The sequence below is a fragment of the Aspergillus saccharolyticus genome (genome assembly GCF_003184585.1).
Source record: "Aspergillus saccharolyticus JOP 1030-1 unplaced genomic scaffold BP01scaffold_46, whole genome shotgun sequence".
Lineage (NCBI taxonomy): Eukaryota > Fungi > Ascomycota > Eurotiomycetes > Eurotiales > Aspergillaceae > Aspergillus > Aspergillus saccharolyticus.
This window is the reverse complement of record NW_020290656.1, coordinates 1-26,362: the sequence shown is the minus strand read 5'-3', so window position 1 is coordinate 26,362 and position 26,362 is coordinate 1. Positions and strand designations below refer to the sequence as shown.

The 26,362-nt window shown below is 51.4% G+C and overlaps 6 protein-coding genes across 6 annotated transcripts; 2 read left to right on the top strand and 4 right to left on the bottom strand.

The window, feature by feature from the left end:
• Positions 1-85: 85 nt before the first annotated feature.
• Positions 86-724, bottom strand: BP01DRAFT_327442 (glutaredoxin; the record flags this gene model as incomplete). Its single annotated transcript, XM_025572912.1, has 3 exons — positions 605-724; positions 407-505; positions 86-243 (listed from the first exon to the last, which is right to left on the bottom strand). Coding segments are annotated over exons 1-3 (309 nt in total), but the record flags the coding sequence as incomplete, so codon positions are not given.
• Positions 725-1,501: 777 nt separating this feature from the next.
• BP01DRAFT_368957 (uncharacterized protein) lies at positions 1,502-3,290 on the bottom strand (the record flags this gene model as incomplete). The annotated part of the gene is made up of 2 exons (XM_025576528.1): positions 1,502-3,070; positions 3,192-3,290. The coding sequence occupies 2 exons, from the start codon at positions 3,288-3,290 to the stop codon at positions 1,502-1,504; spliced, it is 1,668 nt and encodes a 555-aa protein (XP_025427459.1).
• Positions 3,291-5,832: 2,542 nt separating this feature from the next.
• On the bottom strand, positions 5,833-10,457 carry BP01DRAFT_376953 (uncharacterized protein; the record flags this gene model as incomplete). Its single annotated transcript, XM_025576980.1, has 3 exons — positions 5,833-7,032; positions 8,349-10,071; positions 10,156-10,457. The coding sequence occupies 3 exons, from the start codon at positions 10,455-10,457 to the stop codon at positions 5,833-5,835; spliced, it is 3,225 nt and encodes a 1,074-aa protein (XP_025427458.1).
• A 4,712-nt stretch (positions 10,458-15,169) lies between these two features.
• BP01DRAFT_305629 (uncharacterized protein) lies at positions 15,170-19,812 on the top strand (the record flags this gene model as incomplete). Its single annotated transcript, XM_025572202.1, has 4 exons — positions 15,170-15,297; positions 15,409-15,511; positions 15,563-18,328; positions 18,385-19,812. The coding sequence occupies 4 exons, from the start codon at positions 15,170-15,172 to the stop codon at positions 19,810-19,812; spliced, it is 4,425 nt and encodes a 1,474-aa protein (XP_025427457.1).
• A 904-nt stretch (positions 19,813-20,716) lies between these two features.
• On the top strand, positions 20,717-22,745 carry BP01DRAFT_426272 (putative nucleotide-sugar transporter). Its single transcript, XM_025579785.1, has 3 exons — positions 20,717-20,847; positions 20,901-21,925; positions 21,986-22,745. The coding sequence occupies exons 1-3, from the start codon at positions 20,764-20,766 to the stop codon at positions 22,257-22,259; spliced, it is 1,383 nt and encodes a 460-aa protein (XP_025427456.1). The 5' UTR covers positions 20,717-20,763; the 3' UTR covers positions 22,260-22,745.
• Positions 22,746-23,027: 282 nt separating this feature from the next.
• Positions 23,028-25,540, bottom strand: BP01DRAFT_165715 (putative sterol o-acyltransferase (APE2)). Its single transcript, XM_025570737.1, has 6 exons — positions 25,173-25,540; positions 24,670-25,113; positions 23,903-24,607; positions 23,552-23,807; positions 23,420-23,461; positions 23,028-23,338 (listed from the first exon to the last, which is right to left on the bottom strand). The coding sequence occupies exons 1-6, from the start codon at positions 25,289-25,291 to the stop codon at positions 23,312-23,314; spliced, it is 1,593 nt and encodes a 530-aa protein (XP_025427455.1). The 5' UTR covers positions 25,292-25,540; the 3' UTR covers positions 23,028-23,311.
• Positions 25,541-26,362: the final 822 nt, after the last annotated feature.

Here is a 26,362-nt window from a genome sequence, read left to right as displayed (position 1 = left end):
TCATTTAAACTCTCTATCTCATTCATCTCCCCAAATACATATATCGACATATCTTCAACTAACACCGAGGGACATTTCAAGCCTTGAGAGCCCCAGCATCCTTCAACAGCTTCTTCAACTGCTCGCGGCTCTTACCCTGCAGATCTGAGTTACCGCCAATGTGCTTCTGCCCGATGAAGATGTTCGGCACCGTGCGCTGCGACGAGATGTCGTACAGCGCGTCCTGAATAGCTTGGCCGTCGGCTGCCCAGGGGCACAACCCCCAAAAAGTTAGCGGAGTTCATATCAACCATAAACCATCCACCGGGGGGAAAAAAATCACACAACACCAACACAAGGGATATGTGGGGCGGTATCGTGTCACACAACCACAACCACAACCACAAGCAAAGAAGGGACAACATACAGATCTCATCCAGCTCAAGCAACTTGTACTCGGCACCCAGCTCGTTGAGGAGTTTCTTGCTGGCGCTGCAGTAGGGGCAGTAGGATTTGGAGAAGACAACTGTTTCATGACATCACACACGGAGGGTCAGTCATGGTCATGCGATCGATAGATTGTTTATGCTCGTCCCAAACCCACTGGGAAAGAAGGGAGACTCACCAACGCCGTTCTCGGCGATCAGGTTCTGAGCGGTAGTCTTTGCGTTGGCCATGGCGGCGGGGGAGGGGCCGGCAAAGGAGCCGAAGAGCCGGGTGAAGATGGAAGCTATGGTGGGCGAGTGATTTAAAAGTGTTTCGACCGGTGCGCGTGGACGGTCGAAAGGGGTCTATTTAAAGTTGTTCGGAGATGGAAAGAAAAGAGAAGAAAGGAAGTTCGGGGTTGGGGGGGGGGAGACGAAGTCAGGAGGAGTGGGGGGGGGGGTATTTATCAATTGCCCAGGAATTGTAGATGGTCACTTTTCACAGCGAGCAGCGAGTTGCGAGCGAGCGGAGGGCCGACTCCAGCCCGCGGAAATTATGTAAGGCGGCCTGGCGATGATGGCATCATCGCTCATGTTGACAAATGCTTGGAGCCACCAATTGCCCCACGGCCATGTCTATGCATTTCTACCGTCTGTCACTGGCTGCTTAAGTAACCTCGGTCCTTGATAGCTTAACTACATAGTGGTATATGTATGCTCCAGTCATTCTGCTCACTTCAAGCAAATACATTTCAACTCTATCAAATAGCCTCAATGGGCCTAGATACAACTAAAAGAAAAAAGGTGCGTAATTTGTCATAAATGACCGCTCCAATGCTGATGCTCGCCGATAAGGGAATTCAAAGGAATGACCAATGCTCAAAGACAATGAGAGTAAGGGAATCAAACAGGTCAGTAGCTGCGATATTAAATGAACGTCTGTCAGACACAAACACAGAATAAATGGACAAGAATTAAAAATCCTAGATATGAACACCATACCCAACCTGCACGCTGAATAAACAGAATAGATGAGAAATGATGCAGCGAAATCAGGTATATGCGGTAAAAGCCCCCTTCAAATGTGGCAGAATTGGTCACATCACGATGCAGCATCCACAACCCTTCTCTTTCGGGGGTGGCGCTTGCGCCGTCACCACAGGTGGGCTCCATTTCGGTGTCAGCGGTGCCGGGTTGGGTTCCTGTACACGGGGCATTGTGCTGTACCCACTGCCTGTGACGGGGCGTGTATCTGTTTCACCTTCCTTGGGCGGTAACTGCTCGTTCGTAGTTTGCTGTGGTGCAGGCTGCGGCGCAGGCTGCGGCGCAAGCTGCGGTTCGTCCTTCGCCTTCTCCTCCACTTGGGGCTTCTCCTGCTCGGGACGCTCATTCTTCGGCCTCTCCACCTTGCATGGTCCATCGGGCCCGATAGCCAACGGGGCAAACTCGCGATCGTACATTGTTGGGGTCTTACCCTCTTTGGCCCATTGCTCCTGCTGCATGCGCCGCGCGTGTGTGGGGAGAATCTGCTGGTCCGGAGGAAGACGCGGATCGGGTTTGTACATGGTAGCCAGCCATGGAGGATCTCCTTCTGGCCGATTAATGGGGTTGGGCGGGCCACGACTCTCGCCTGCTCGGGCTCCGGGCCGCTGAGTATTAGACGGGAGACGAGCTCGTGGAGTCGCCTTTCGAGTTGCAGGAGGAGCAGAGGTTTTGCGGTTCGTAGGTCCAGCCTTTGCGGGCGTTTTCTTGGCCGCCGTATTCTGTGATGGGAACCCACGGCTACCCGGCCGACTGCCACTCGCAGGTAGGCTGCTTGCCGCCTCCACGGTCATTGGCTCGCTGGCTCGACGCGGCATTCCGATCGACAATACCTCATCTTCACCATTAGTTAGGGCTCGGGAGCGCTGCATAGGGAATTCTCGTCCAGTGTGTTCCGGTGAGATCGGCGCGGGACTGGCCTTGGAAAGCGGGATTCGAGAGGAGCTCTTTCGCAAGCCAGGATTGTGGTAAAAGCCCGACGCTGCCTGCTCTTTCGCCCGGTCTGCAGCAATTTCCTCTGGCCGACGGAGATCCCAGTGCTCGCGATCACCTTGCGTACTATCGTGGTGGTCACCGGCATCGGAAAAGGTTCGTGAGTCGTAGGAGTCGCGCGGCGATCCATCGTGTAGGCTAGGCCACGGTTCCATCTGCTCGTTCGGCGAGTGCGGGGAGAAAGAGCGCCCGTTGAGCCCATGAGACTCATGAGATCTTCCACGGCCGGTCTGTGGTCCGTCTGTTGCTGCCCGTCGTTGGAAAAACTGCTGCAATTCTTCACTTTCAATCTTGGCCAACTTATCCCGATGGATCCACTTCTCATTATCCAGCTCCTCAAGGTATACTCCGATGCCCTCGCCCGATTTTATCGGTCCATCCTGACGGGGAGCCTCGACTGAGGCCCTCGCGAGATTGGCGCTGCGGTCTACTGGTTCGTATCCGTAGTGGTGCTGTGAGCCAAATTCCTCACTTTCGCGTCGGCTGTGACTGGCGTCTCCGCGACCGCGCGCGTTGGTTTGGTCGGGAACGTGGACATGTCTTGACAGAGAGGAGCTGCGAGAGCCCTTTTGGCGATGGCCCCGGGAGCGAGAATCATGGGACGAGCGCGATTTGGAGCGGTAATTAGTGCTCTAGACACAATCCAGGGTCAGCCAGTCTAGTTCCTACGACCCTACAGGATCGGAGCATACTGTACAGTGGCTGCAAGCTTGCGCAGCGTGGCCACAGTAGTCGGTTTTAAAGCACACTTACATCTTGTCTGATCGGAACTGAGAACTCCCATTGACCCCCGTCTACAGTAGGCGACGTCCAAGCATCTGTCGAATACGTCGCGGTAGCCGTCCCGGCCATCCCAGCAGCAGTAACTATGAAATAGACAAGTCCAGTCCAGCTGGAACCCGGCGTGCGTTGAGAAGGGGGGGAGGGGGTGACTGTGACGAATGCGACGAGCGGCTGGTCACTGGGCGAAGATTGGGGTTGTTTCTCTCTCTTTCTCTTTCTCTTTTGTCCCGATTAGGCCATCCCAGAGACGCACAGACCAAAATCACCAACCGCTCAGAGCAGTTTTGGCTTAAGTCCCTCCCTAAGTTGACAACGCAACGATGGGTAGGATGTGAGGGGCAGAGAGGCTGGGAGAATATGAAGCCGGATGGCGAAGAGATGAGTCGATGGGAAAGGGGGGCCCAGGAAGCACGAGCGAGACGAGCCGAAAAGAGGAAATTGTAAATAAGGAGAAAAGTGGAGAATTTCAGCGCCTTGGAATTGCTGCGCAACCGTCAAAGTGGCTCCCTCGGAGGAAGTGGATTGAGCAGTTCGGTAGTCAGGCACTGGCGGGAGTCGGTACCGTGGATGTGTCGATTCGGCTCAGGGAACGTCAAAAGGCGGACGGCGGATGGCAGACGGCTAGCGGGGAAACGGGGTTGAGAGCAGCTGCCGGAGGAAGACTAAGCTCTCGAGGACAGAGGGGAGGAAATGAACAAGAATTATTAGAGGCCCAGACAAAGAGGGGCAGCGGTGAGAGACAAAATAAAGTATATTAAGGCAGTTGAGTGGGTGGAGGAGGAGGAGGATGAGGAGGGGAAGACAAGGCAAGAAAAAAAAAAGTAGCCAGGGAAAGGAGTGATGCACAGGGTGTGTGGCTGGACCGTGGCGTCAGGACAGCTTCCGAGACACAATTGGAGGGGAGGGGAGGGGGGGGGGGGGGGGGGTAGGTCAGATTAGAGTACGAAGCAGGAGAAGAATAATGTTCAGTCAACTGTCCTAAGGCCCGGGTTCGCAAATAAGATGAAAGACAAACTGAAGAGCGAAGAGCCGAGAAAGACGGGGTAAAGTAAAGGAGGCAAAGAAGAGGAGAAGAAGAGGAGGAGGAGGAGGAGTAGGAGAGGAGCGGGAGGAGAATTAAGACGAGGCGAGACTAAGAGATTCCTGGGAAGGAGGAGAACAAGACAAGGCGCTAAGACTCCTTGAGATTGTGTTAGTGCCTTTAGACTACCTTAAACTTATCCTCCTCGTGACGGACTGCCTGAGATTGAAGTGATTAACTTACAGGCTACTGTGTACTGTAGTAATCATCCAATGATTCACTACAAGGACTGAGATGAGAACCTAACAAACACAAGCTTCCCTGTCAGTCTACAACCATTCTCTCGCCTGCCGGAAATCGTTCCGTCCGATTGACATTTCATCGGCGATCCCCAGTCAGGCTTGAATGTCCCCCAATGGTCTGGTCGGCCCGAGATGGGGGGATGGGACCAAGCTCAAGCTCGCATAGCACGTATCTCCCTACTTGTGATAGATCTTCTGATGTAGAGAGACGTGATGACAGGGAACAGATCCAGGTAGATGGATCTCCGGTTAGTCCGAGATCTCCAGAGCTAGAGTTTCTGCTAGCATGCTTACCTAATGGATGTAGTTAGTTACTTGTAACTAACTTAGCCAACTGTAAGTTGTTAATGGCTGTATGCAAGTGTTGAGTAGAGGTACTTCATCTGTACTCCGAATTGTTCCAGATGAGTTATAGAGTAACAGTACATCACAACTGTTGACGTCAACAGGAGTCCTAGCACTCACACATTATCCGACATTACCAGGCCTCCAATAGCAGATTCGTCCAATGACGAGTAGAATGGAGGATGGAGTCGGTGTAGTAAGAGTTAAGTTGAAAGCATGAACGAGTGCATGCACCAACCAGCGAATGATTTCTCACTCTGGTCGGATTTTCATGCCGGTCAACTACACCGACATACTTTAGCGCTGCAAAACATGATCCTTCACAATGCTCACAGCACATCGTAGTATCGACACCCCCTTGGATAGTTACAGTGCAGTACACTAGGCTTGTCCATGACGACAGGGCCGGTGTTTTCGGAGCTGACAGCCTTTCCCCGACACCGACAGTACTGTACATACAAGTACACACTTAGCGGGGCCGAGTCCTGCCCATTCCCAGTCCGTCATAGTCTTGAATCGATTCGATTCGGCCCAAATTCGTCTCACTTGTCTCCAACTCCGAAATTCAGAAGCTAGGCGCACGTGGAAATGTTGAATTCAAATGCTTGTAGCCATAAAAGAAAGCCAGATGAGCCGACAGAACCCTTATCCAGACATCCCCATCCGAGAATATCCTCCGGACGCCAGCACCATGCAAAATCCCATTCACAGGTAATATTGTATATGCATCGGGGCGACAATACCCGTGCCCAGCCAGCCAGATAGAGAGAACATGACCTTAATCAGAGCTGAAGTACATGAATCGTAGATTACAGCAGTGAAGTAATCAAACAAACGCTGAAGGGGAATAAAATGAAAATATTCTCAAACAAAGTAACATTATTGGCTTTCCGTGAGATAAAGGAAGACGAAAGAAAACCTGTACATACAAGGCGTGGAATGCTTAGTGGGCCAGCGCCTGATCAAGCTTGGCCAGTAAGCCCTGCGCCTCCTTGACCAAGGCGCGACGGGCAGCGCGGTCCTCGTCATTTGTGATCTCAATACCGTCGGCCTTCAAGATGACCTGTGCGAGAATGGTTTCGCTGAGCTTCTTGTGCTCAAAATCGCGCGCCTTCGGATCCGTCGGCGGATTGGCAAAGTACTCTTCACACAGAGGGAGTAGCTCCCGATGGAGATACGACAATAGGCCGTTGGCTTGGTCCAGCGGGGTACGGAAGGAGTTGAGGCTGGGTGCCGGTGACGGCATGCCTGATCGACCAGGGGAAGGGGATGCTCGCGCCGATTGCGCCGGGGCTGCCAGAGTGGCCGGGTCTGCTGCGCCACTAGTGGCAGCTTGCTTGCCCGTCTTCTTGTTACCCTTCTTCCCGCGCTTTTTGTTCTTGCCCGGGCGCTTGCGACGGGGCTCGTCTGGCTGAGCAAGCTCAACCTCCGCCTCCGACGTCTCGCTCGGGGAGCTTTCCCCGGGCTGCACCTCCGAAACCACGCACAGGACTTCTGACTGCTGCTTGAGTCCCTCCGCCCGACAGGGCAACGAATCGTCGTCTAACAATTTTCCCTTGTAGAGTAGTCGGATGCGCTTCGGGTCAGGCGTATGCGTCACCTCGGCAGCCCGTTGTCTCAGCTGACCCACACTGAGGGCGCCCTCACTGATCGCGTAAGCAGGGAAGTGCAGGTCGTAGGTATTCTTGCGGTGTTTCAGAAGGATGGTGTCGGGCTCAGAGTCATCAGCACCGGCATATGACTGTCCATATGCCGGTTGTCTGAGAGGATTGACGATCTCGTCCGTCGTGATATAGCTATAATCGCTATCCGTGACATGCGGAGGGGTTTGAACATTAGTGTAGTTAGGGGAGCGACGCCAGAAATTGAAAGGACTGCGCCAGGACGACATGATGACGACTGCGACCGCACAGGCGAGAATGGTGTAGACAATCGGGATGGTAAGGTCGCTAGCTGCGTGATCCGCAACAGACTTCGGCCAAGGTGTGAGAAAGCGCAAGGGTGATGAGGCTTGAGCTGACGAAAGAGTAGTGGTGAGTTGATGGTGCAGAGTCTGAAGCGAAGGAGAAAGATTAGTGGTGACTTGATCGATATAGGAAGCACACGTCTCGCCCAGGGAGGACAGAGATATGTGCGATAGCAACTGGCTCATGGATTGTCGGCCAAGAATGAGACAATGGGAGGGAGGGGAAATGACGAGGGTGTTGAGGTCACTGGAAGTTGGCCTCTCTTTAGCTCCGGAATAGGCAGAGAAGGCGGAGAAAGCCTCTTTTTTTTTTGCCGCAGTCGCAGCCGCCTGGAGGCTCGGAGACTGGGATGATCGTCCGTCGGTCTTGTCACGAACGTTCGATCAATTTAAAATTAGTGATATTTTATAATCCTTGTCATTTCTCATCTGTGTATAAGCATACTTCTGTCCAAGTTTCCATTGAATGCTCCGCTATCGAGACTGAGAGGTAGGCTCACCACAAGGCTGAATGGTACCTAGTAACTTAGTAGTATACATATTACTTATCTCCAGATCGAATGACCAATCGATTTGCAACCATGCCCCAGTACCTTAGTAAGGTCAATGGCTGAAGCCGTTGCAACTCAGCAACACCCTCCTCCTCCAGCAGAAGCGGTAAGACCACTTACACGTGTTACGGGAATTGAAACCATACTTACTCATAGATCCATTTCTTCGACAGATCTCATCAGCTTATCATCGATGCACCCGCCATGTGCTGAGGTATTCTTCAGGCGTAGGGAAAGACAATCGGTACCTTAGTATAAGGGACAGGGGCCTGAGCTGATACATCAAATGAATCTTGACCAGTCTCACATGATTCGGTTGCATCATGTACCTATAAGATTGGTTGTTAAAGACCACCCTTATGTATTCCGCTCAAAGACTCATTCTGTTTTGTACTTCCTCTGAATAGTATATGTGTGGATTTTGCATAAAAATTGCCTCTTCCACCCCTGCCTTGAATCTCGAGATCAGGGTTGGTTATACTTTATGCACCTGGTGTAGCAAGGGATCTCTTTTAGGGGATCACTCAAAAGGTAAGCATCTCTCGATGTTACAGTCGGACAAGCACGGATGGCATTGAATAGAAGCCTGAGCAACATTACACAGCCTATCCGAGAAGCCAAATGGCCTCAGGCACCATGATGTTATTGTTTGACTCCGGCCATTTCCGGCCCTCCCCGATAGTTTTGCGAGGCTAACCCGAGACAATTCAAAAAAGTCCAGGCGCTCTGTGAGCCTTGCCAGGCAGAAGCCGGGATTGTACAAATTATCGGCGTCTATTCACCCTATCTGACATCATTGTCTCCACTAGTCTCTGGAAGCGTTATGGAAAGCAGATCATACTGGCACAATGGAAGAATTAATATTTACATCTATAATCCTACATGACTACATGACAATGGCTATTATGGGGACTGGCAGACTCAATGCTCTCAGAGTCTGACCCCGCCTGGCGCAGGCCGACCACCAAACCATCTAGCAAGCCCACTGCTGCCATCATTCCCTTCATTCCCCATCCATCGTGGCAAGCGGAAATCACCCTGCAGCCACTGAGGCTTGCTAGCTGTCTCGAGAGTGTTCTTCATCCGGTGCGCAAACGACCGGAAAAAGTTTTCCTCCTCCTCATCCTCGACTAAAGTAGAGGTTCCAACAGTACTGCGAGGCGCGCGAGGCGTGCGAGATCCGTCAACGAGAGGGGTTCGCGAAGATATGAACGCAGGGACCTCCTCATCAACACGACTCGAAGGGCGGGGTGACCGACTACCACGGGCCGAGAGTCCCAGCGAGCCAAGACCATTGAGTTCTCGCTCGATGAGGTCACGCCCTTCACGCCAGCCACCCAGTCCGTAGCCACCAGGGTTGTTCTCCAGATCATCGTCATCCTCCTCTAAAAGCCCCCAGCTGCAGATGTTTTGCACTCGGCCGTACAAGTTGAAGAGAGTGGCACAGATGGGCAACAATATGAAGACTGGGAAGAAGTAGTCAAATCCTTTACCCAATGGGGTGAGATCGATTAAGCGGCCAAGAAATTTGTAGAAGATGGTGCTCTGGCGGGCACTGACTGGTAAGAAAGTCAGAAAGTTGTAGGCGATAGGCACAGTCAACCGAGCTACAAGCCCGGCGTACCAACAAGCGCTCTCCCCATACGTGTTGCGGCGAACCAAGGCACGGTTGCCCCACACTTTGGCGTCGTTCACGCCCACCAAGGCTGCAGAGCACATGTACATCAACCAAGCAGAGGCAATGACTTGGCGCCCGAAATTGACAGGCGCAGGATCCTGGTGATAGGAGACAATAGAAAGGGTCACTACAGATAACCGAGGAGCCATAGATTTGATCACCTCAGACCAGACAATGCAAGCAGATGCGGCAGCGAAGAGAGCACCTAGCCCAAGTCGGAGGTTTGGAATCACGCGCACGTAAAGTAGGTAACGCATGTAAGGGCTGAGAATCTTGGTCCCCGACAGCCATGATGAGCGATAAGGTGAGGGAGTGAACTCCAGATTCTTGGATGCGGAAGCGTTGATAATAGCCTGCATATCGGCAGCCGAAAGCACCAGGCGGTCCCATTCATCAATGAAACGAGCCTTTTGGTGCCGAGCGCGCTGGAGGCGTCTCGTCAGATCTGCCAGGTAGCGTTCGGTGATGACCGCCGGAATTAGGTCAGACCCATCCGAATGATTTAGCAGGGTAGACCTTGGCTCCGCAGGACTGGAGGTCTCTGCCAGCTCTTCAATCCAATCCTGAAAATCAAGAGCTGTGCCCGTTTTCCGGCGTTGCAATTGGGCAACCTGATTCTCCAAGCTTTCCAAGTCATTGATCGCATCCATCAAGCGATCGTGCAGTCGGGGTGCATGAGCGTGAATTCTCCGTAGTCTGCCGCTGACATTGGCGTTGCGAAATAGTGTGCGGGGGATCGATACCAGTCCATGACCCATGAGGTAGATTGCTAGCACGAGACCCCAGACATATGCAAGAGCCATAACGAGGGCCTTGATTGAGGTAAATTCGAACCCATTCTGAATAGAAATGTATATCAGTCCGACGACCGCACAGCACAACACGATCAGTTGATACCGCGCATTCGACCGGATAGAATACTGGATACGACCCTTCGGGTCACGATATCCAGAATCTATGTATTCTCCGAGAAGCGGAAGGATAGCCCTGCAAGGAGGTGAAATCAGGTCAGCATCTCCGTAAATACTTCAATAGCCACAGTTGATCGACGGATGCTGCGCCTCGACATACCATGTCAGCACGAATATCAGCCAGTAGGCTATGCGCCACGAGACGAGAAGTAAGCGATCAGGTAGCCAGATGGCTGCAGGACCTGATCCATCACGCGAACTCGATGCCAGATCAATGGGGACCAGTAAGACCACACTGGCTGGAAGCGCGAGCGCAAGAAAGACGGGAATAGAAAGGTAAGCCGGAGTTGCGCGCAGAGTAAGAAAGCGCCGGAGAAGAAGTAAAACAAGGATAGAAATCGTGAGGAGAGCCCCAGAGAAGAAGATACTAGACCCAACGGGCACAGGCGTGGCGAGAACCATGGCGATGATTGGGGGGGGAGGGTGGTGGTGGGAGGGGAAGGGAATGTCAGTACATCCAGCGGATGGTGAACGGAGGAGCAGGGTCTCGGAAGGGAAGGGCGATCAATCAATAAAGCATTGCAGGTGGAACTAAAGACAGACTAACGATCGAGAATCGAAGGAATCCAAACACGATCAATGTATAGTTAGAAGGTGGGAGCAAGGGAACGGAGGGAGGGAGAAGTAAAAGAGTGAGAAAAGTAAAGGAGAGTGAATGTGACCAGAAAAAGAAGAAGAGAGGAAACTGCTCGTAGTTACTACTGAAGTATGAGTACTAGTGATTATCACAAAAGGCGGCCGAGACACCCGAAACGAGATCTGCTGAATGGATCAGCTCATTTCCCAAAGGTTCGTTGATGGTCGATGATTCTACTCCGTAAAGGCCGCGGTGACGACAGCAGCCATGTCACGTGACGGTGCCTGACGTGTCTGTTTCCGTAAAAAGTAACAGCGGAGTCGCCTTTTACCGGCACTGAAATTCTCACTTACTTTTCTGCTTTCTACAGATACTCTCTGGTCGGCTGGCGTGGCTCGAGAATGTGAAATTACTACAGTATGGACTTTCTATTTCTTTTGCCAGTACAATATACCCCGTACAAGGATGTGATCCGAGCTCAGCCACCGACACACTCGACCTCAACTATGTCTATTCAATAGGCATGAACATGCCATGTTTAAATGGAAGTCTGGTTGCTGACCATGTTCCCTTGTCTCCGGAATGATATCATATGTGTATGAGCATCACGCAGAAGGATGTGTCGGTAGGGAACTTCCGCAGATTGGCATGAGGGCGAGGCACTCCCAAGCTTTTCTCGGGAGCGACCCAGCGCAAGACGTGTCCTATGGCTATCTCGATCGGTCCTCAGTCACGTTGACAAGAAGATCGGAATTAGCAAAACCGCGCTGGGAGCAAGAGAATTGGCCAACAGATCAGATGTGCTTTGCCCCTCTTCAACAGAGGTGACTTGCGATTTCAATGTCATTCAGGCTCTCGTTGTGTGTTTTGTAGCACCGTTAGGCTGCAGGCCACATTGGTACGTCTTCAAATGAGGAATAGTCTGTTCTGTCATAGAAGGTCAATCAATGAGACTACTAACGAACTAGTGTACCGATCTGATCCGGCGGGAACCATGAAGCATGAGGTCTATTAGTCCTCAACAATTCTGTCCTCTGTAGATTGATTCCACAGTGATTTTCATCTTCTAGACTGTGCTGAAGAAAACTGGAGGTGGGAATGATTGTGGGTGTGTGTTTCTGTCTGGAACCAAACTCCCACCGGGCGAATGAACCAACCCGCTGCAAGCTCCCCTTGCTACGGAGACGAGTTGAAGAAATAGGGAAAGCTAAGACCACACAAAATAACACTTCATTGGCCGATCAATGGGCTGCAGGCATAGTAGCCGACCTCATTTAATCTCAAGCAAGACTGCTCGTGTAATAATGAAATTCAATTCTAATTTTACCGAACTGATATCGCCAAGGTTTGCGAGTAAGTTACTTACCAGGTAGTCTGTACCACCTGGCGACACCACGGAGGATTGTTGTGGTAGGACTAATGTGCCGTCCACAGCAAGCCTGACCGTAGGTACATACTGTAACTACATTGGTAGCTACGAGATCCTCGGATCCCGCCGTCCTGCATAGCAGACAGACCACAACTACACTTTCGTGATGATTGTGGCATTCACCTGGAATTCGCAGTGACTAGTGTCTGCGGATGTGTGTATTAGTAGGTGTAGTTAGGTGGGTGGGCGTGAGTGAGTGTGTGTGTGTGCCTTGGTGAAACCCATCTTAATCAATACCTGAGCCCACCACATGATTGCTGCAGCACAGATCTACTCCGAGGTCCTGAATCACCACACCCAAACCAGTCAATAAGGTATAGGTAGGAGGCCATACCCGCCATTGGTCGAGTCAATTAGAGGTACTAGTGATTGAACCGACAAGGAAACTTGGTTCCGAGGCAAGGAAACAAGAGGGCAGGACTGTAGGAAAGGAAAGAAATTTATCAAAGAAGCAAAGAAGCAGAGAGGCAAAAGAAAACATACAAAGTACGAGGTGGTGGTGAAAAAGCAGGAAAGACTGACTTGACTGACCGGCTGCGAAACCAACAGTTCTTGGCTTGGTAGACCTTGCGTCTTTCCCAAAGCCTGTCACCCGTCGAGACCAATTGGTACCAGGGGATTTCCGGTGATGGGGACGGACCAGAAGGCAAAGAAAAGGATGGCCCGCTTTTTTGGGTCTCCATCGGCTGGCTCCCCGTCAGTCCCTCCGGGCGATCCCCTGGAACTTCTGGTCGAGAAAGAGAAGTGAAAAGGTGTATATTGTTCGAACTGAGGGTGGTCAGACATTTTCCACACAGTGAAAGGCTAGATGGACTAGAATAGGTCGGTGTATTGTACCTTCAGCCCAGGGCTACTTATGTTTTGCGTATATGGTACAGTAAGTGTTCACTCCGTATCGGAGTACTGTATGTGTACTCCATATCCGTGCATACAACCTGAATCTACAGCAACCCTACTCCGGCAGAATCAGTCAGAAAGATGAAGTGGTCAACAGCAGTGCTCAAATCATAATGAGGCAAGCCTTGTCGAGTTGTTGTGTTTCTTTTTTTTCTTTTCAGCGACGCGGGGTCAAATTCAGGTTTCCTAGGTTCTCCTAGTCGCAATCCCTAGTTCCCTTACCAAGCTGGATGATGAGCAGGACACCCGACCAACGGGCAGATCCCCAAGTGGTCCTTCTGGGCACGGGAACGGGGGGGGGTCGAGGTCTAGAGTACCTTACCTACCGGCTGAGAGTAGTTTAGTCGCCCACTGGAACCCACTAAATACTACTACCAGTAACTAAACCAACCACTCATCGCTTTGGGTCTGGCGCCTCAGGCCACCACTTAATTCCTCTGAATCTCTGAATGATTTTAGGTGTATTACCATCACGGCCATCACAGCCATCCATCTATCCATCACGGTCACGGCCACGGCCACCCAGAACCCACTTTACTTCCACCACCACCACCACCACCCCAGCCTGAACTTCTTTTTCTGTTAGACTACCTAATACCTAGGGTGTACCTTTTACCTTTAGTCTTAACCTCAAAACTACTAACTAACTATTACCTACTTTACTTTGGAAGTTACCTATTACTAGGAAGTAGGAACTAAAATGACTGACGGATGGATTGATGGATTGATTGATTGATTAATTGACTGACCTCAAAAGAAGTCCCTCTCTTTTCCTCACCACCACTTTCTCATTCTTTCCCTCTTTCTCTTTCTCTTTCTCTTTCTCTTTCTCTCTCTCTCTCCTCTGACTCTCTCTCTCTCTCTCTCTCTGTCTCTGTCTCTCTCCCCTCGCGCACGAGATCTTCAACTTCTCTGCCATCTCCCCTGTGTTGCCTTGCCCTTATATTGGGTGTTGATTACGTCCTTTTAACAATTTCTTTTCCTTGTTTCCCTTTTTCCTGTCCAGCTTTCCTCTTCTTGGTAGATCCTCCTACACCCCCCCCTCCCTCTCCCCCTCCCCAATTTGCCTACCTACCCACCCAACCCACCTAGACTCTGTTTCCTCGTTTCGTGATCGATCGCCGCATTTTGACTCTCCCTCTCCCTCTTCCTCTCTCCCTCTCTCTCTCTCTTTCTGGCCCTTTTCCTTACTGTTCCTTTCTTGCTTTTCGTTCTTTTTACCTTTCCCTCTTCCATTCGGTACGTTTCTAGCCAACCTTGACCCTTCTCCGCCAGATCGGAGAAGCTATTATCGGGTGAGCTGAAGATCCCCTCCTACTGCTCAGTTAATCCTAGCGCCCCTCTGCTGCCGACCGTTCGGCTTTTTTGCGCACTTCTGCATCCCATCGCTTTACCAGAACACCGGATTCGACTACGAGTGAATGCTCGCTTTGTTTTTTTCTTTTGTTTCTTTTCTTTTTTCTTTTTTTTTTTTTTTGGCTGCGAAGTGTGCTTCCAGAGCATGCTTTGCCCTCGTACATTCACTGACATGTGCTGCTCTTGCACCTAGGCTCCTAATTTCGACTTTATTTCTTCCTTATCTTCTCCGTCTTTCGTGGCTCCGGGAAGCTCCATACCTTGTCACCCCGAACGATCTTGCGAACTAAGCGGTGCAATAAACCAAACATCCCTGTCACTGATCCAACATACATCCAGTATAATCCTGCCTAGCCCACCCTTTCCCCCCTCCAAGCCACTACCCGGGCGCCTGCCAGCAACACCACCTTGAACACACCACTGGTGCCCGAACGCCTTGTTTTCCCTGCTGTGTTGGTCCTCCGTGTTCCCTCGCATCCTACGATTTAGTGTCTGCCATTCGCTTTCCCTTCATTTTGAGCACAAACTCCGGACACAAGAGCGAAGCTCATAACGCTATCGACCTCGCCCTTATCGCGAAGCACCCTCGGAACGTGAATCGTATCTCTTGCTGTCCCTCTCCACTGCCCAGGCCCCTCCCACGGCTCAGCCTCACGCATTAGCTCTTTACCGAGACACTCGAAGTGCGATCAAATCTGTTCTTGGGCCCAGGAAATCTTGTCGCAAAGAGTAGCGCTTGGCATTTGGGCCAGCGAATGCTGACGTCAACGGAAGGCTTGCGCGGACTGCTCCTCGATCCCCATTGAGGGGGTTGTTGACATGAATTCGACAAATCTCCCCAATGCGGGTGGAGGCATGAATGGCGGTAACAATAGCCAAATAATCTTGTCTCAGGTCGGGCAACTGCTGCAGTCTCAGGGCCCGTATTCAGGATGGCGGGCAGAAGTCCAGGTCAGAGATCGGGCAATGAAAGTCTATCAAATGTAAGTGGCCGTTGCATCCTCACACGTGCTCTTGACCGCTTTCTGTGGCTTGAGTTTCGTGTAACCAGTTCGACTTGACGTAGTCCTTCGACCTAACACTCTCGACACCAGGATTACATCACTCCGTCTGATACAACCCCGCATTGACACGAACAGTGCCGCTCAGGCGGCGTTGGCTTTCGAACAAAAAGCCTTCAAAGATGCAAGAGAGAAGGTGTGCATCGTTCCTATTTACCCCTTCGCTTTCCTGGGCTGACAGTTCTAGACCGAGTACGAAAGAAACTGCAATGAGAAGCTGGTTCATATTCGCGATACTCGCGCCCGACAAGCTGCTGTAATGCAGAATGGGATGATGCCCCAGGGCCCGACAACAGGGATGCCTGGGGTCGGACAGGCAGGGTTTCCTGCACAAATGAACCACCCTATGCAGGCCTCTCCAATGCCTGGGCAACAACAGATGTCGATGAGTCTTGGTGATCTGGGTCAGCAAGGTGGAATGCAACATCGCCCGCAACCGCAACAGCCGCAACAACAGCAGCAATCGCAACAACAGCAACAACAACAGAACATCATGCAGCAAAGAGCCCAACAAAGACCAGCCGTTGGGTTCCCCTACAACGATGAATTGCAAACTCTTTCCGCTCAGGAATATGAGCAAGTCTGTCGTGTTGCAAGCCAAATAATTTCAAAGACTCCCCAAGAGGATCTGGAAAAGATCAAGCTAAACCTGCAGAACATGTCGCAGGAGCAGCGCCAGTATCTCGTGAAGAAGAAGATGGATCCGTTGACTTATTTCTTCCGCTCGCAGGCTCTGACCCAGCTTCGACGGTTCAAGCGAAACCGAATGGAATTGGCTCGTAACCAGGGTGCTGGTGTTGACCCCAATGGGGCAGCAATGCTGGCAGAAACTATGAACCCACAGCAGCGACAAATGTTGATGAATTTACAACGCAACTCGACATTCCCCATGGGAAACCAGCCAAATCCTGAGCCGTCGTTCATGGGTAGTATTGACAACATTCAAGGGCAGCAAGCGGAGGGGTTGCGCTCCCAGGAAGCAGGCCAGCTTGTGGTTCCCGCTAGTTCCTTGCCGATCAACACAGGCTCAAATATGTTCCCGATGAACTCTCAGCTCGGCCCGAACGCCCAGGCCGGTATCAGCCCTCAGTTTCTCGCGCAACATACACAGAACGCGCAGAATGTTTCTCAAGGAAGGCCTCAACAGACATCTCAACTACAAACTGATACCCCTCCTCAGCAGGCACGCATTAACGCAGCTCAAAGAGCGCAACTCGCAATGACTCAAGGTGGACAAGTCGGCTCCCAGATGCAACATCAGATGGCACAAAGTCCCGCAATGTCCATGCTGAACCGTCCCATGGCCCCGGGTCAAATGTCGCCCGCACAGGTAGCTGCACAGGTCCGGCCTCCGTCTCGCGCTCCCGGCATGGGACAGCAACAGGCTAATGTCCAAGCTATGGGCGGACAGCCAGCAATGCAACGGCCTCAAATACCGCCCGGCCTTCCTCCAGCGGTCCAAGAGCATTTAAGCCAAATGAGTACAGAACAGTTGAATTATATCCAGCAACGGGCGATTGCGAACAATCAGATGCTAAGGCAAAGTCGCCAACAGTCCATGCCAATGCAGCAGGGTTTTGGGCAACAAGGCCAAGGTCAGCAGATGTTGAACGGCCAGATGGGCAATGGCCAGGGCATTCGCGCGCCTCTCAATTTGCAACAGCAAATCGCGAACATGAACGGCGTTCAAATCCCCAACCATATGCTGCCGGGACAACAGGGGTCGGTTCAGCAGCAACAGCAACAGCGTCAACACGATATGTACAAGCGGCAGCTTCTTCGCCAGCATAGTGTAGGCATCGAGATGTCACCTGAACAAACCAAAGAAATGGATCGTGTACATTTTCCACCCGCGATTCTGAACAACAATCCCAACATCTCGTCACCTGTTCCGACGCATATCAAAACTTGGGGTCAACTGAAAGAGCTGGCATCTTCGAATCCTCAACTGCTTGGGGGTGTCGACATACAGAAACTAGTGGCATTGCAGAAACTACACCTTGCCCAGATTCTGACTCAGGCCAAAGAAGGCAACCGTAGCGCCGAGCAGCATGGCCAAGGCCCTTGGATGCCAACACAGTTCCAGGGACAATCGCAGCCTTTCATGAACAATCAATTTACTTCCGGCCAGCAACAACCGCCTATCAATATGCCTGTCATGCGTCCGATCACCCCACAGGATATCCAGTTGGCCAGGCAGCGCCTTGGTCGACAAGTTCAGCATCTGAGTGACGAGAACCTCCGCGATCTGCTCCATAAAAACAGACAGAAGACGATACTAGCACAAGCTCGGGCCATGGCTGCTGCTCAACAAAATCAGCAGCCTCCGACAGCGTCGCAGCCCCCTGTCACCGTCCACCCCACCGTCCCCCAAGTCAAGTTAGAGTCCCAACCGTCACAACCGACCGCGCAACAAAATCAGCAGAATGTCCCCCCCAAGGCCCAGGCTGCACCTTCCGGAAAAGGAAACAAGGCATCTGCTACGAAGCAGGCACCGAAAAGGAAGCTTCCCAACGAGGAGTCGATGGAAGCTCAAGCTACGCCTGTACAAAAACCCAATCAACCTGCACCTTCACAAGGCGGACCTGCTCCCGTTCCAAATAGACCCAATATGCCCTTCACGCGCGAACAACTAGCAGCGATGACACCTCAGCAACGCGCCCAGCTGGAGCTACATCTGCGGAGGCAACAGGCACAGGGCCGTGGATCCATTACCAGGACGGCCGCTGAAGATTCATGGAACCACTTACCAGAGAGAATCGGCATGATGTACGAGGAAATTGCTAGGACTGCGCCGCCTGCAGAACCAGTCCCCATCACACCAGAGCAAAAGGCAACCATGTCACAGCAGCTGCGCGATTCGACAGACTATTTGGGTAGGATGGATGCGCTTGTCCAGTTCATCGCCAAAATCCCGGGCCAGGAGCGTAATGTCCGAAGTCTACTTGCGATGGTAGGTCTTTGTCGCTTGTCGCCCCGCATTCCCATTGAGCTAACGGGCATTCACAGCGGATTCAATTAATGAGACAATTCAAATCCGGATCGGACTGGACACTGACGGATCAATTCACTATCACACCTGAATACCTCGCAGGCACTACGAATTACATCAAGAAATTATTCCACCATATGATTGCGCGGGTAAATCAGCAGCAAAACCAGGTACCCGGTCAGCGCCCTAATGCTCCGCAAGGTGCACCCATGGCACCGGGAAATCTCCCAAATAATATGCCTGCACTGAACGCGACAAACTTGCACCAATTACAGCAACAGGAAGAGGCTCTTCAGCGGGCTCGTCGAGCGTCCAGCCAGACCGCCTCGGGGCCTGCTGGTATTCCGCAAGCGCCATTTGGTGCACCATCGCCTCAGGGTGTTCCGCACGCTTATGGGCCTGGCAGCATACCTCCAGAGCAGTTGAAGCTGCCCCCTCCGAAGAAGAGAAAGCAGTCCCACGCTGGTGCTACGCCTGTGCTGGGGAGTGCAGTGCCCAAGGCCCCAGCGAATAAGCCAACAGGCGCAGAAATGAAGATGGCTGGCGCACCTTTGAGTGGCGCTTTCAAGTGCAGCGTTCCCGATTGCCAGAATCATCACCTTGGTTTTGCCACTCAAAGTGCGCTGGACAGTCACGTCGAAGAATGCCACAAAGTCGAAGAGCCCATCGAAAATCCGTTGGAATTTGCCGTCGAGAGTTTCCGTACCGCCCTTGTCAAAGAGGAAGAACAAGAAGGACTTCAAAGCAGTAAGGACACCTCACACGCCCCTGGCAAGTCTGTTGCCGCATTCTCTTCCACGAGAAATGACACCAAGGTTGGAGGTACGCCAGTTTCTACTGGTGCAACGCCCATGGGCCGTGCTCCCAGCCAATTGGGACCCAAGCCTAGTTCTCCCGCCTCGAATCTGCAACTAACTCCTCGTACCTCTTCAGCTAAAGTGTCTACTTCATCTCCTCTCAAGCCGACAACTAGCAAGGACGACAAGAAAGAAGCGGTCAAGCCACTGGAACCCGCACCACCATCAATGGACGTGACGACGGTCGATCCATGGGCAAACAGTGCCCTTTCCCTCGAAACCATCCAGGACACATTCCTGGATCTTGGGGACGATGCCGGCCTAGGATTTGGAGCGATGGACGAGTTTCTCAATCCTGAGATGTTCACCAATTCTCAAGCCGAGGATACTCCAGACTCCGTTGAGACTGGTCTTATCACACAGACACCTAAGGACAACGATCTGCCAAAGAGTGCCGAAACTAATGGCAAAGTTGGCGAGATCGTGGACGAGAACTGGATACCTGTGGATTGGGTCAATCTTCCGGGCCGATTTGAGGATGGCCTTTTAGTGAACGACCCGTTCGAGGAGATCGATTGGGATATGATTGACCGTAAAGAGGCAGGCATGAATGTTGATGACAGTGGAATCGCAATCATCGCCATGTGATACGGTTCACCTTTTCTGTTATATCATGAGCGCAGTTAATGATTCGAGCAGGCGAATGGCGTGATGGTTCCTAAGTTTCTGCTGCATGAATAATGCAGGCTGGATGTACATTAACCGGAGCCAGGGTAATTGTCATTGGGATGATGGGCTGAGTTCTTCCTTCGATCTACATTTTGCCATCATTTTGCTTAGCCATGGCGTTGCGAGGAGCAATTGGGGGGGGGGGGGGGAAAGAAGAGTCTTTTCGCCCCGACAGCGAGGTGTCCTTAAGTTTTTGAGGGGAGGGGGAATTCTTGAGATTAGCAGCGAGCATGCTTATGCTATTATAACAAACCACAGTTTTTGGACATGACCGCATTTTATCAATCTTAGTATATGTAGTAGTTCGCGTTGGAGGTGGTCCTGAGGATGAGGACCTTGGTTAACTTAAGTCGATACCGTATAACTATTGTCATTCACAGTAACTTGACTCGTTACTAGTCTAATCACACAAACTGCAGATAAGTAGTTAGGCAATTACAGTTACTGGGTAACTGATTAGATAGTTAATTTAAGTTGGCTAACTTAACTAACTAGATTGATGACTGATTAAGTAAGGATCTTAGGATGGATCCCGTGATGTGGAGAGAGGGAGATCAGCTGCCGATAAGCTAAGCCAAGCTAAACCCAAAGTCAATGTCATTTGCCTCCCCCATCCATCCATCACATCATCTTTGTTTCGTCTCTTCCTCTTCTTTTACCCTTTTACATCACCCCTCTTCCTCCTCCCACCCCCCCATGATGAACTGTCAATAGACTAAACTGATTCCCACCAGATTAACTTCCAGGATTTTTTCCATACCTTCTATTCATATGCAACCCGGTCTCTTGCGCTCCTTGGTTTCCTTGGTTTCTTATCGCGCTCGGAAATAAACTGCCAATCTTCCTCGGCTGTCCGCTATAGCAGCAATCATGGCGACCAAGGCCACTGTGCCCTTTTTGGTCACGATGATGCTCGTGACCGGCGTTTGCAATACTATACTCAACAAGTATCAGGTTCGACGCTTCCGCTGATCTTGGTTTCGATAGTGGTTGACACTGGCTGGTAGGATATGCAATGTGTTCGGAATTGCGATTCTCCCGACCCAAAGTACCGCCACACCTTCGAGCAGCCAGTGATCCAGACGTATGTCACTTTTTTCTCCTTCTCTATCCACTCATTCACGATGCTCATATCGTCCCTCCATGGCAGGATCCAAATGTTCATCGGCGAGATGGGTAGTTGGCTTGTCGTATTGTTTTCGTACCTCTATCAGCGCTACGTTGCCCCTCGCTTATCCAGCAACTCCTCACCACTTCTCGCGGGTGGCTATCATCCTGTTCATCACGACGATAGTCTTGATGAAGAGGAGGAGGATTACACGATCCGAGGCCCTGACTATCCTCGCGACCCCACAAAGCCCAATGAATCACTCGATGGACGTATTCGTCTTCAAGGATGGCGGATCTTCCTCCTTGCAGCGCCGGCATGCTGTGACATCGCAGGTACCACTTTGATGAACGTTGGGCTGCTGTTTGTCGCCGCTAGTATCTACCAAATGACTCGAGGCGCCCTCGTCCTCTTCGTGGGTCTCTTCAGTGTGATCTTCCTCCATCGGAAACTTCACCTTTATCACTGGGCTGCACTGTTTGTGGTCGTTCTTGGCGTTGCGCTGGTCGGCCTTGCAGGCGCCCTCTTCGCTGATAGCCAGGGCCATGACTCGTCGCAGGAGAATGCAGCCGCAGTCGTTGCGCATGCGCTCAGAGAAGTGCAAGCCACTGCGCAAACCCCAGAAGCAGTGCAAACCCTCATTGGTGTGCTGCTCATCGCCGCCGCGCAGATTTTCACCGCTTCGCAGTTTGTGCTCGAGGAATGGATTCTAGAGCATTATGCTATGGATCCTCTTCAGGTCGTCGGCTGGGAGGGTATTTTTGGGTTCAGTGTCACTGTCATCGGCTCCATCATTATGTACTTGGCTGTCGGACGGACCGAGGCAGGCCGCTATGGCTACTTCGACGCAAAGGAAGGCTGGCGTCAAATCCTTCACAATCGGTTGATTGCTCTTTCCAGCGTCTTAATCATGATCAGCATCGGGTAAGCTTTCCCCTCATCAAAAGTCCCAAACCTCGATGACGCTCAACCTCTCTATCGTAGGGGCTACAACTTCTTCGGACTCTCCGTCACTCGCACCGTTTCGGCTACTTCTCGTAGTACCATCGACACCTGTCGTACTCTCTTCATCTGGCTCGTCTCGCTAGCCCTGGGCTGGGAAACCTTCAAGTGGCTTCAAGTGGCCGGGTTCGCCTTGCTCGTCTACGGAACGTTCCTTTTCAACGACATTGTCCGGCCCCCTCTCAAGGCGTGTCTTCCCCGTGACCGCCGTGAGAGATTGATCCTTCTCCCTGAGGAGCCGATCGAGCATATTTAGAAGTGTGCTATGGGGAGGATACCATCACATCATGCTACGTTGATTCTGGCTACTTCACTCGTGACCAAATATACTCAATGAGCTGGCCTAGAAGGTGTAGATCACCTTCCAACATCTTTTATGCTATTGCCATGCTTCTAGAAGCTCCTCTTGATTGTTACATCAGCAGAGCTATACAATTTCGGCTTGAGGCTTGTCCTGAAAAGCCCCATTGTCTTGTCTTGGCCTCGGAGTCATCATTGGTTGATTGGATTTTTTTTTATCGTTTTATGCTTTTCTTTTTGGAAAGGGGTAAATCAGCTCTTGGTCACGTTCCATTTGGTTTGTTTCTGGGCTGTTTGTATTGCAGGTGTCATCGCGATCACAGAACTGAGGGTTTTTTTATGCTGGTTCGGACTTTTTACCAGCAATCTGGTATAGACGACAATAAGATCGATGCACAGAATGGAAATAGATTCATCGCAATGCTCTCTCCTGACAATTGACATGCTTGTAATGAAGACTGGTTAGGGTGTAGTTTGTAAGGTTGGTGGCAAAAATCCTAGAAATCGTCTCTAGGGTTTACATCTATCATATGTCTCATCTACCTCTTATCCACGCTGTACTATACAGAGATCCGCATACAGAAATAATGATTGCTTGGTGGAATCCTCTAGACCTTTCGTTCAAACCCATTCGTTCATGATCAGGACTTGAAACGAGAAATGAAGATAGGAGTAGAGTGTGTGAACAGACAGGTAGTCCGACGTAATTGCTGCTGTACAAGCAACCTGAATTGTATCCATGAATATAACGGGGCTGAAGGGGACGAGGGTGAGCGACTCATGCAATAAGTGTGGCAGAACATATATAAGGGGCAATTGCTAACACATGAAAGAAAAGTAAGGGAGCTGGTTATCTGAATCAGATCGGACATAATATGGTATATATTGGGTGGTGTGGGTTATAGCGCCGGGGGATTATGGGCGAAATATGTGCGGGATGTAACGCAGGGTGGATGGAGGGTTGAGTCTATTCGGATGGGAGTCTGGGTGTTGTAGTATCGCATGACTTCAGACGAGGACGTAGAGCGCGCACATCTGGGAGGATTGTTTAATAATGTCGGACTGCAACTCGACAGAGTCTCTTTGCGGCGTGGCTAAAAGAGAAGAGGGACTTACCATGGACAAGCCGAGGATCATTGAGAGCCAGAAGAAGGAGTTCTGATGGGAAATTAGCGGGTTGAAGCGTGAGAATATGGCGTTCTTTTCATTTCTGAGGTGGGGAGGGGGATGGGGTTCGGCTGCACGTACATTGAGAATGGTTTTCCCCTTCAAATACTTGGACTGCTGGACCGCAACAATGGGCAGCTGCAGCATCATGGCGAGGAAGCCGTAGCCACGCAGCTTCTTGGTGATACAGCTCATGACCAATTCGTGAGCGATGGCGCTGACAAGGAAGGTGATGAACATGGCCACGGGCTTGGAGAAATTGGCGAGAGAGGGAAAGTATACATGGCGCCGGAGGAAGTGGTGCACGGGGATGTTCCACTCCCTGGAGAATTCCAGCCTGAGATTCGAAAACATCTGTCAGTATAGTTCACACCTGTAATCAAATCACTAGTCTGTGTTCGAAGGGGAAGAAGGGAAAGGGAAGCAACGCACCAGTCGCATGAGTTCCACCAATCCGAGTAGAAGTGACGGTCGGCAAAACAAGTCAGCTCTGCGAAAGCCCCCAGCACATATTCGAAGATTACAAGGAAGACAAGCAGGAAGGTAATCATGAAAGGGAAGAGAAGCATGCTGATGGTCTCCGCCATGATTAATGCCTTTTCGGTCATACTTGACACGGTGTGGAGCTGGACGTTGGCTTCACTCAAGACCGGAAGAATGAACTCCTCACTAGTCAGCGTCAGAAGGAAAATGCACCCAAAGATTGCCAGAGTCTTCAGGCCGATTTCGATCCAATCTCGGTCACTGTTCCGCGGGTATTCCAACTCGTAGCACAGGGTGGGACAGAAGATGAAATCCACATAGTTGAGGACCGTAAGGTTCTGTGGATATGTGACATTGCCCATCGGAGAGGTCAGCTCTGTGGCTAGGTCCTCGCGCAACTCTGCAATTGATTCTGACCGAGCATGTTGACTATGGCGCCGCGTTGCAGCATGTCGCCGAGGGGAGGCATCCGGATATGGCACCGGAGCCTCCATTGACACAGAACCCGGCTTATCGAGCGAGGACAAGCGACGCTCTGTCTCACTGAGATGGCCATTGTAGAAGGCATATGAATGTACTTTCATCAAAATGGTTAAGGTATGGAGAGTGAAGAATACTTGCGCGGTCCAGGTCCAGCGCATCATGAAAGGCCAACTAAAGCTCATTGTTAGCTCAATAAACCCTGGCCTAGACAATTCGCGGCATTTGCGACTTACTTGATCCACAGACATGCCCAGGCGGCTTCGAAGATACTTTGTAGAGCTATGCCTGCCCCTTTCCAGCGCAGGGCGCTTCCGCCGGCTCTGATCAAGCGATGGAGGGGTAGCACCGCAGCACTACTGACCACCATGGCCAGGTCACTTATACCCATAGACCACACATTCTCCGACAACAGACTCCAGACCCTCACTCTCAACGGGTAGCCAGTATCCTTGATGTTGCGAAGTGCCGTGGTGACGACCATGATGAACAATGCAATCCAAAAGAGGGTGTAGAAACCGCGAAAGTTCCGGTAGTCGCTCCTCGGGTCGAAATGAGATACTCGAGGCACATAGTCAATGGTATAAAATATTCGTGTCCGGGCTCGAGCTTGTTTTCTGGCGGTCGAGATCGAATGGAGTGAGGGCGGGGCATCTTCGGGGACAGGTGTTGAGTGGCCGCTGCAAGTCAATGATTGTTAGTCTCCGGAGAACCATACTTGGGATGAATGACTGGCTACCTTGACTCTAAGCTATCCAAAGAAGGAACGGATGTGGGATCTGTCGGTCTCTTTCCAGCCGCAATGACACGCGGCCGTAACAATGGGGAGCCATCCGCCGGCTGGATGGCGGAAGACATGTTGGTCGAATGGAATCAAGAACGAAAGAAAAGGGGATGAGACAGCTTCACATCGAACAGAGAGTGTGTGAGCGGGAAGGGGGATCAATGCGATTGATATAACTTATGCGACAGCAGTGTACGTAAGTGGATCTGGTCTTCTTGCCACGCATGTAATGGGCATACGACAAGTAGGTTGAACCAGAAGGGGGGAGGGGTTCAGTCAGACTAAACTAGAGACAACACAAAACACGCAGTTTTTAAGGCTGGCTCGTGCAGGGACCAACCGACCAAGGTCCAAAACGAATACGGAAGAAGATCCAGGGGGTGGTGTGGTGAGATAGTCAGACATCGGAGGTGTAGATCTGGAGTAGCATGCTTTTTAAAGCTCTATAAAAATGATCACCAACATGGATGCATCTCCTGCAGTAGTAGTCGACTGTGGCTGACTAGCGCAACATCATGGAGCTTGATACAGGGCAGTGAACGAATAAATGAATGGGAGAATTGATAATTGCTTCAAGACGTCATCGGGAGGTTTGTGGGAGCGGATGAGTGGAATCTCCGCATCTTCCGTGTTTCTTCCTCCGTGTTCCGGTGCCTGCGTGTTTGTCTGTTTGTCTGTTTGTCTGTCCAGATGATCGGTGATGTAATACGAGTACGCTCATTGTTGTTGTCGCCCCATTGATCAGGCATCAATAATATCACGTGCTAGAATACACGTGACTAGACGCGGACAAGAGCACGAGGCCCGCTAGTCCCAATCGGGGGAGAAAAGTGCCAAGACGGCCAAGTCGCAGGAGCGGGCGAGGCTCAACCCATCGCTGGAAACTGACTTGAACGACTTGGTTATCTTTATTGTTGCTACAACTCTCACTTTCTACCTTACTCGCCATCTACCTCCCCCTCCACCATTCGCCCCCCCCATTCTCCCTTCTAACCCACCTCCTCTGGGATTGCGCAGACTGGCTTCTTCGCTCTTTCCCTGTCCTTCCCTATTCTCTCCTATCCGGGCGACCTCCCCCGCCTTTCTCTTGCATTTCCCCGTAAGGGGTCCTTGTGCCCGCCATGGCATCCCGTACGTGGACGCAT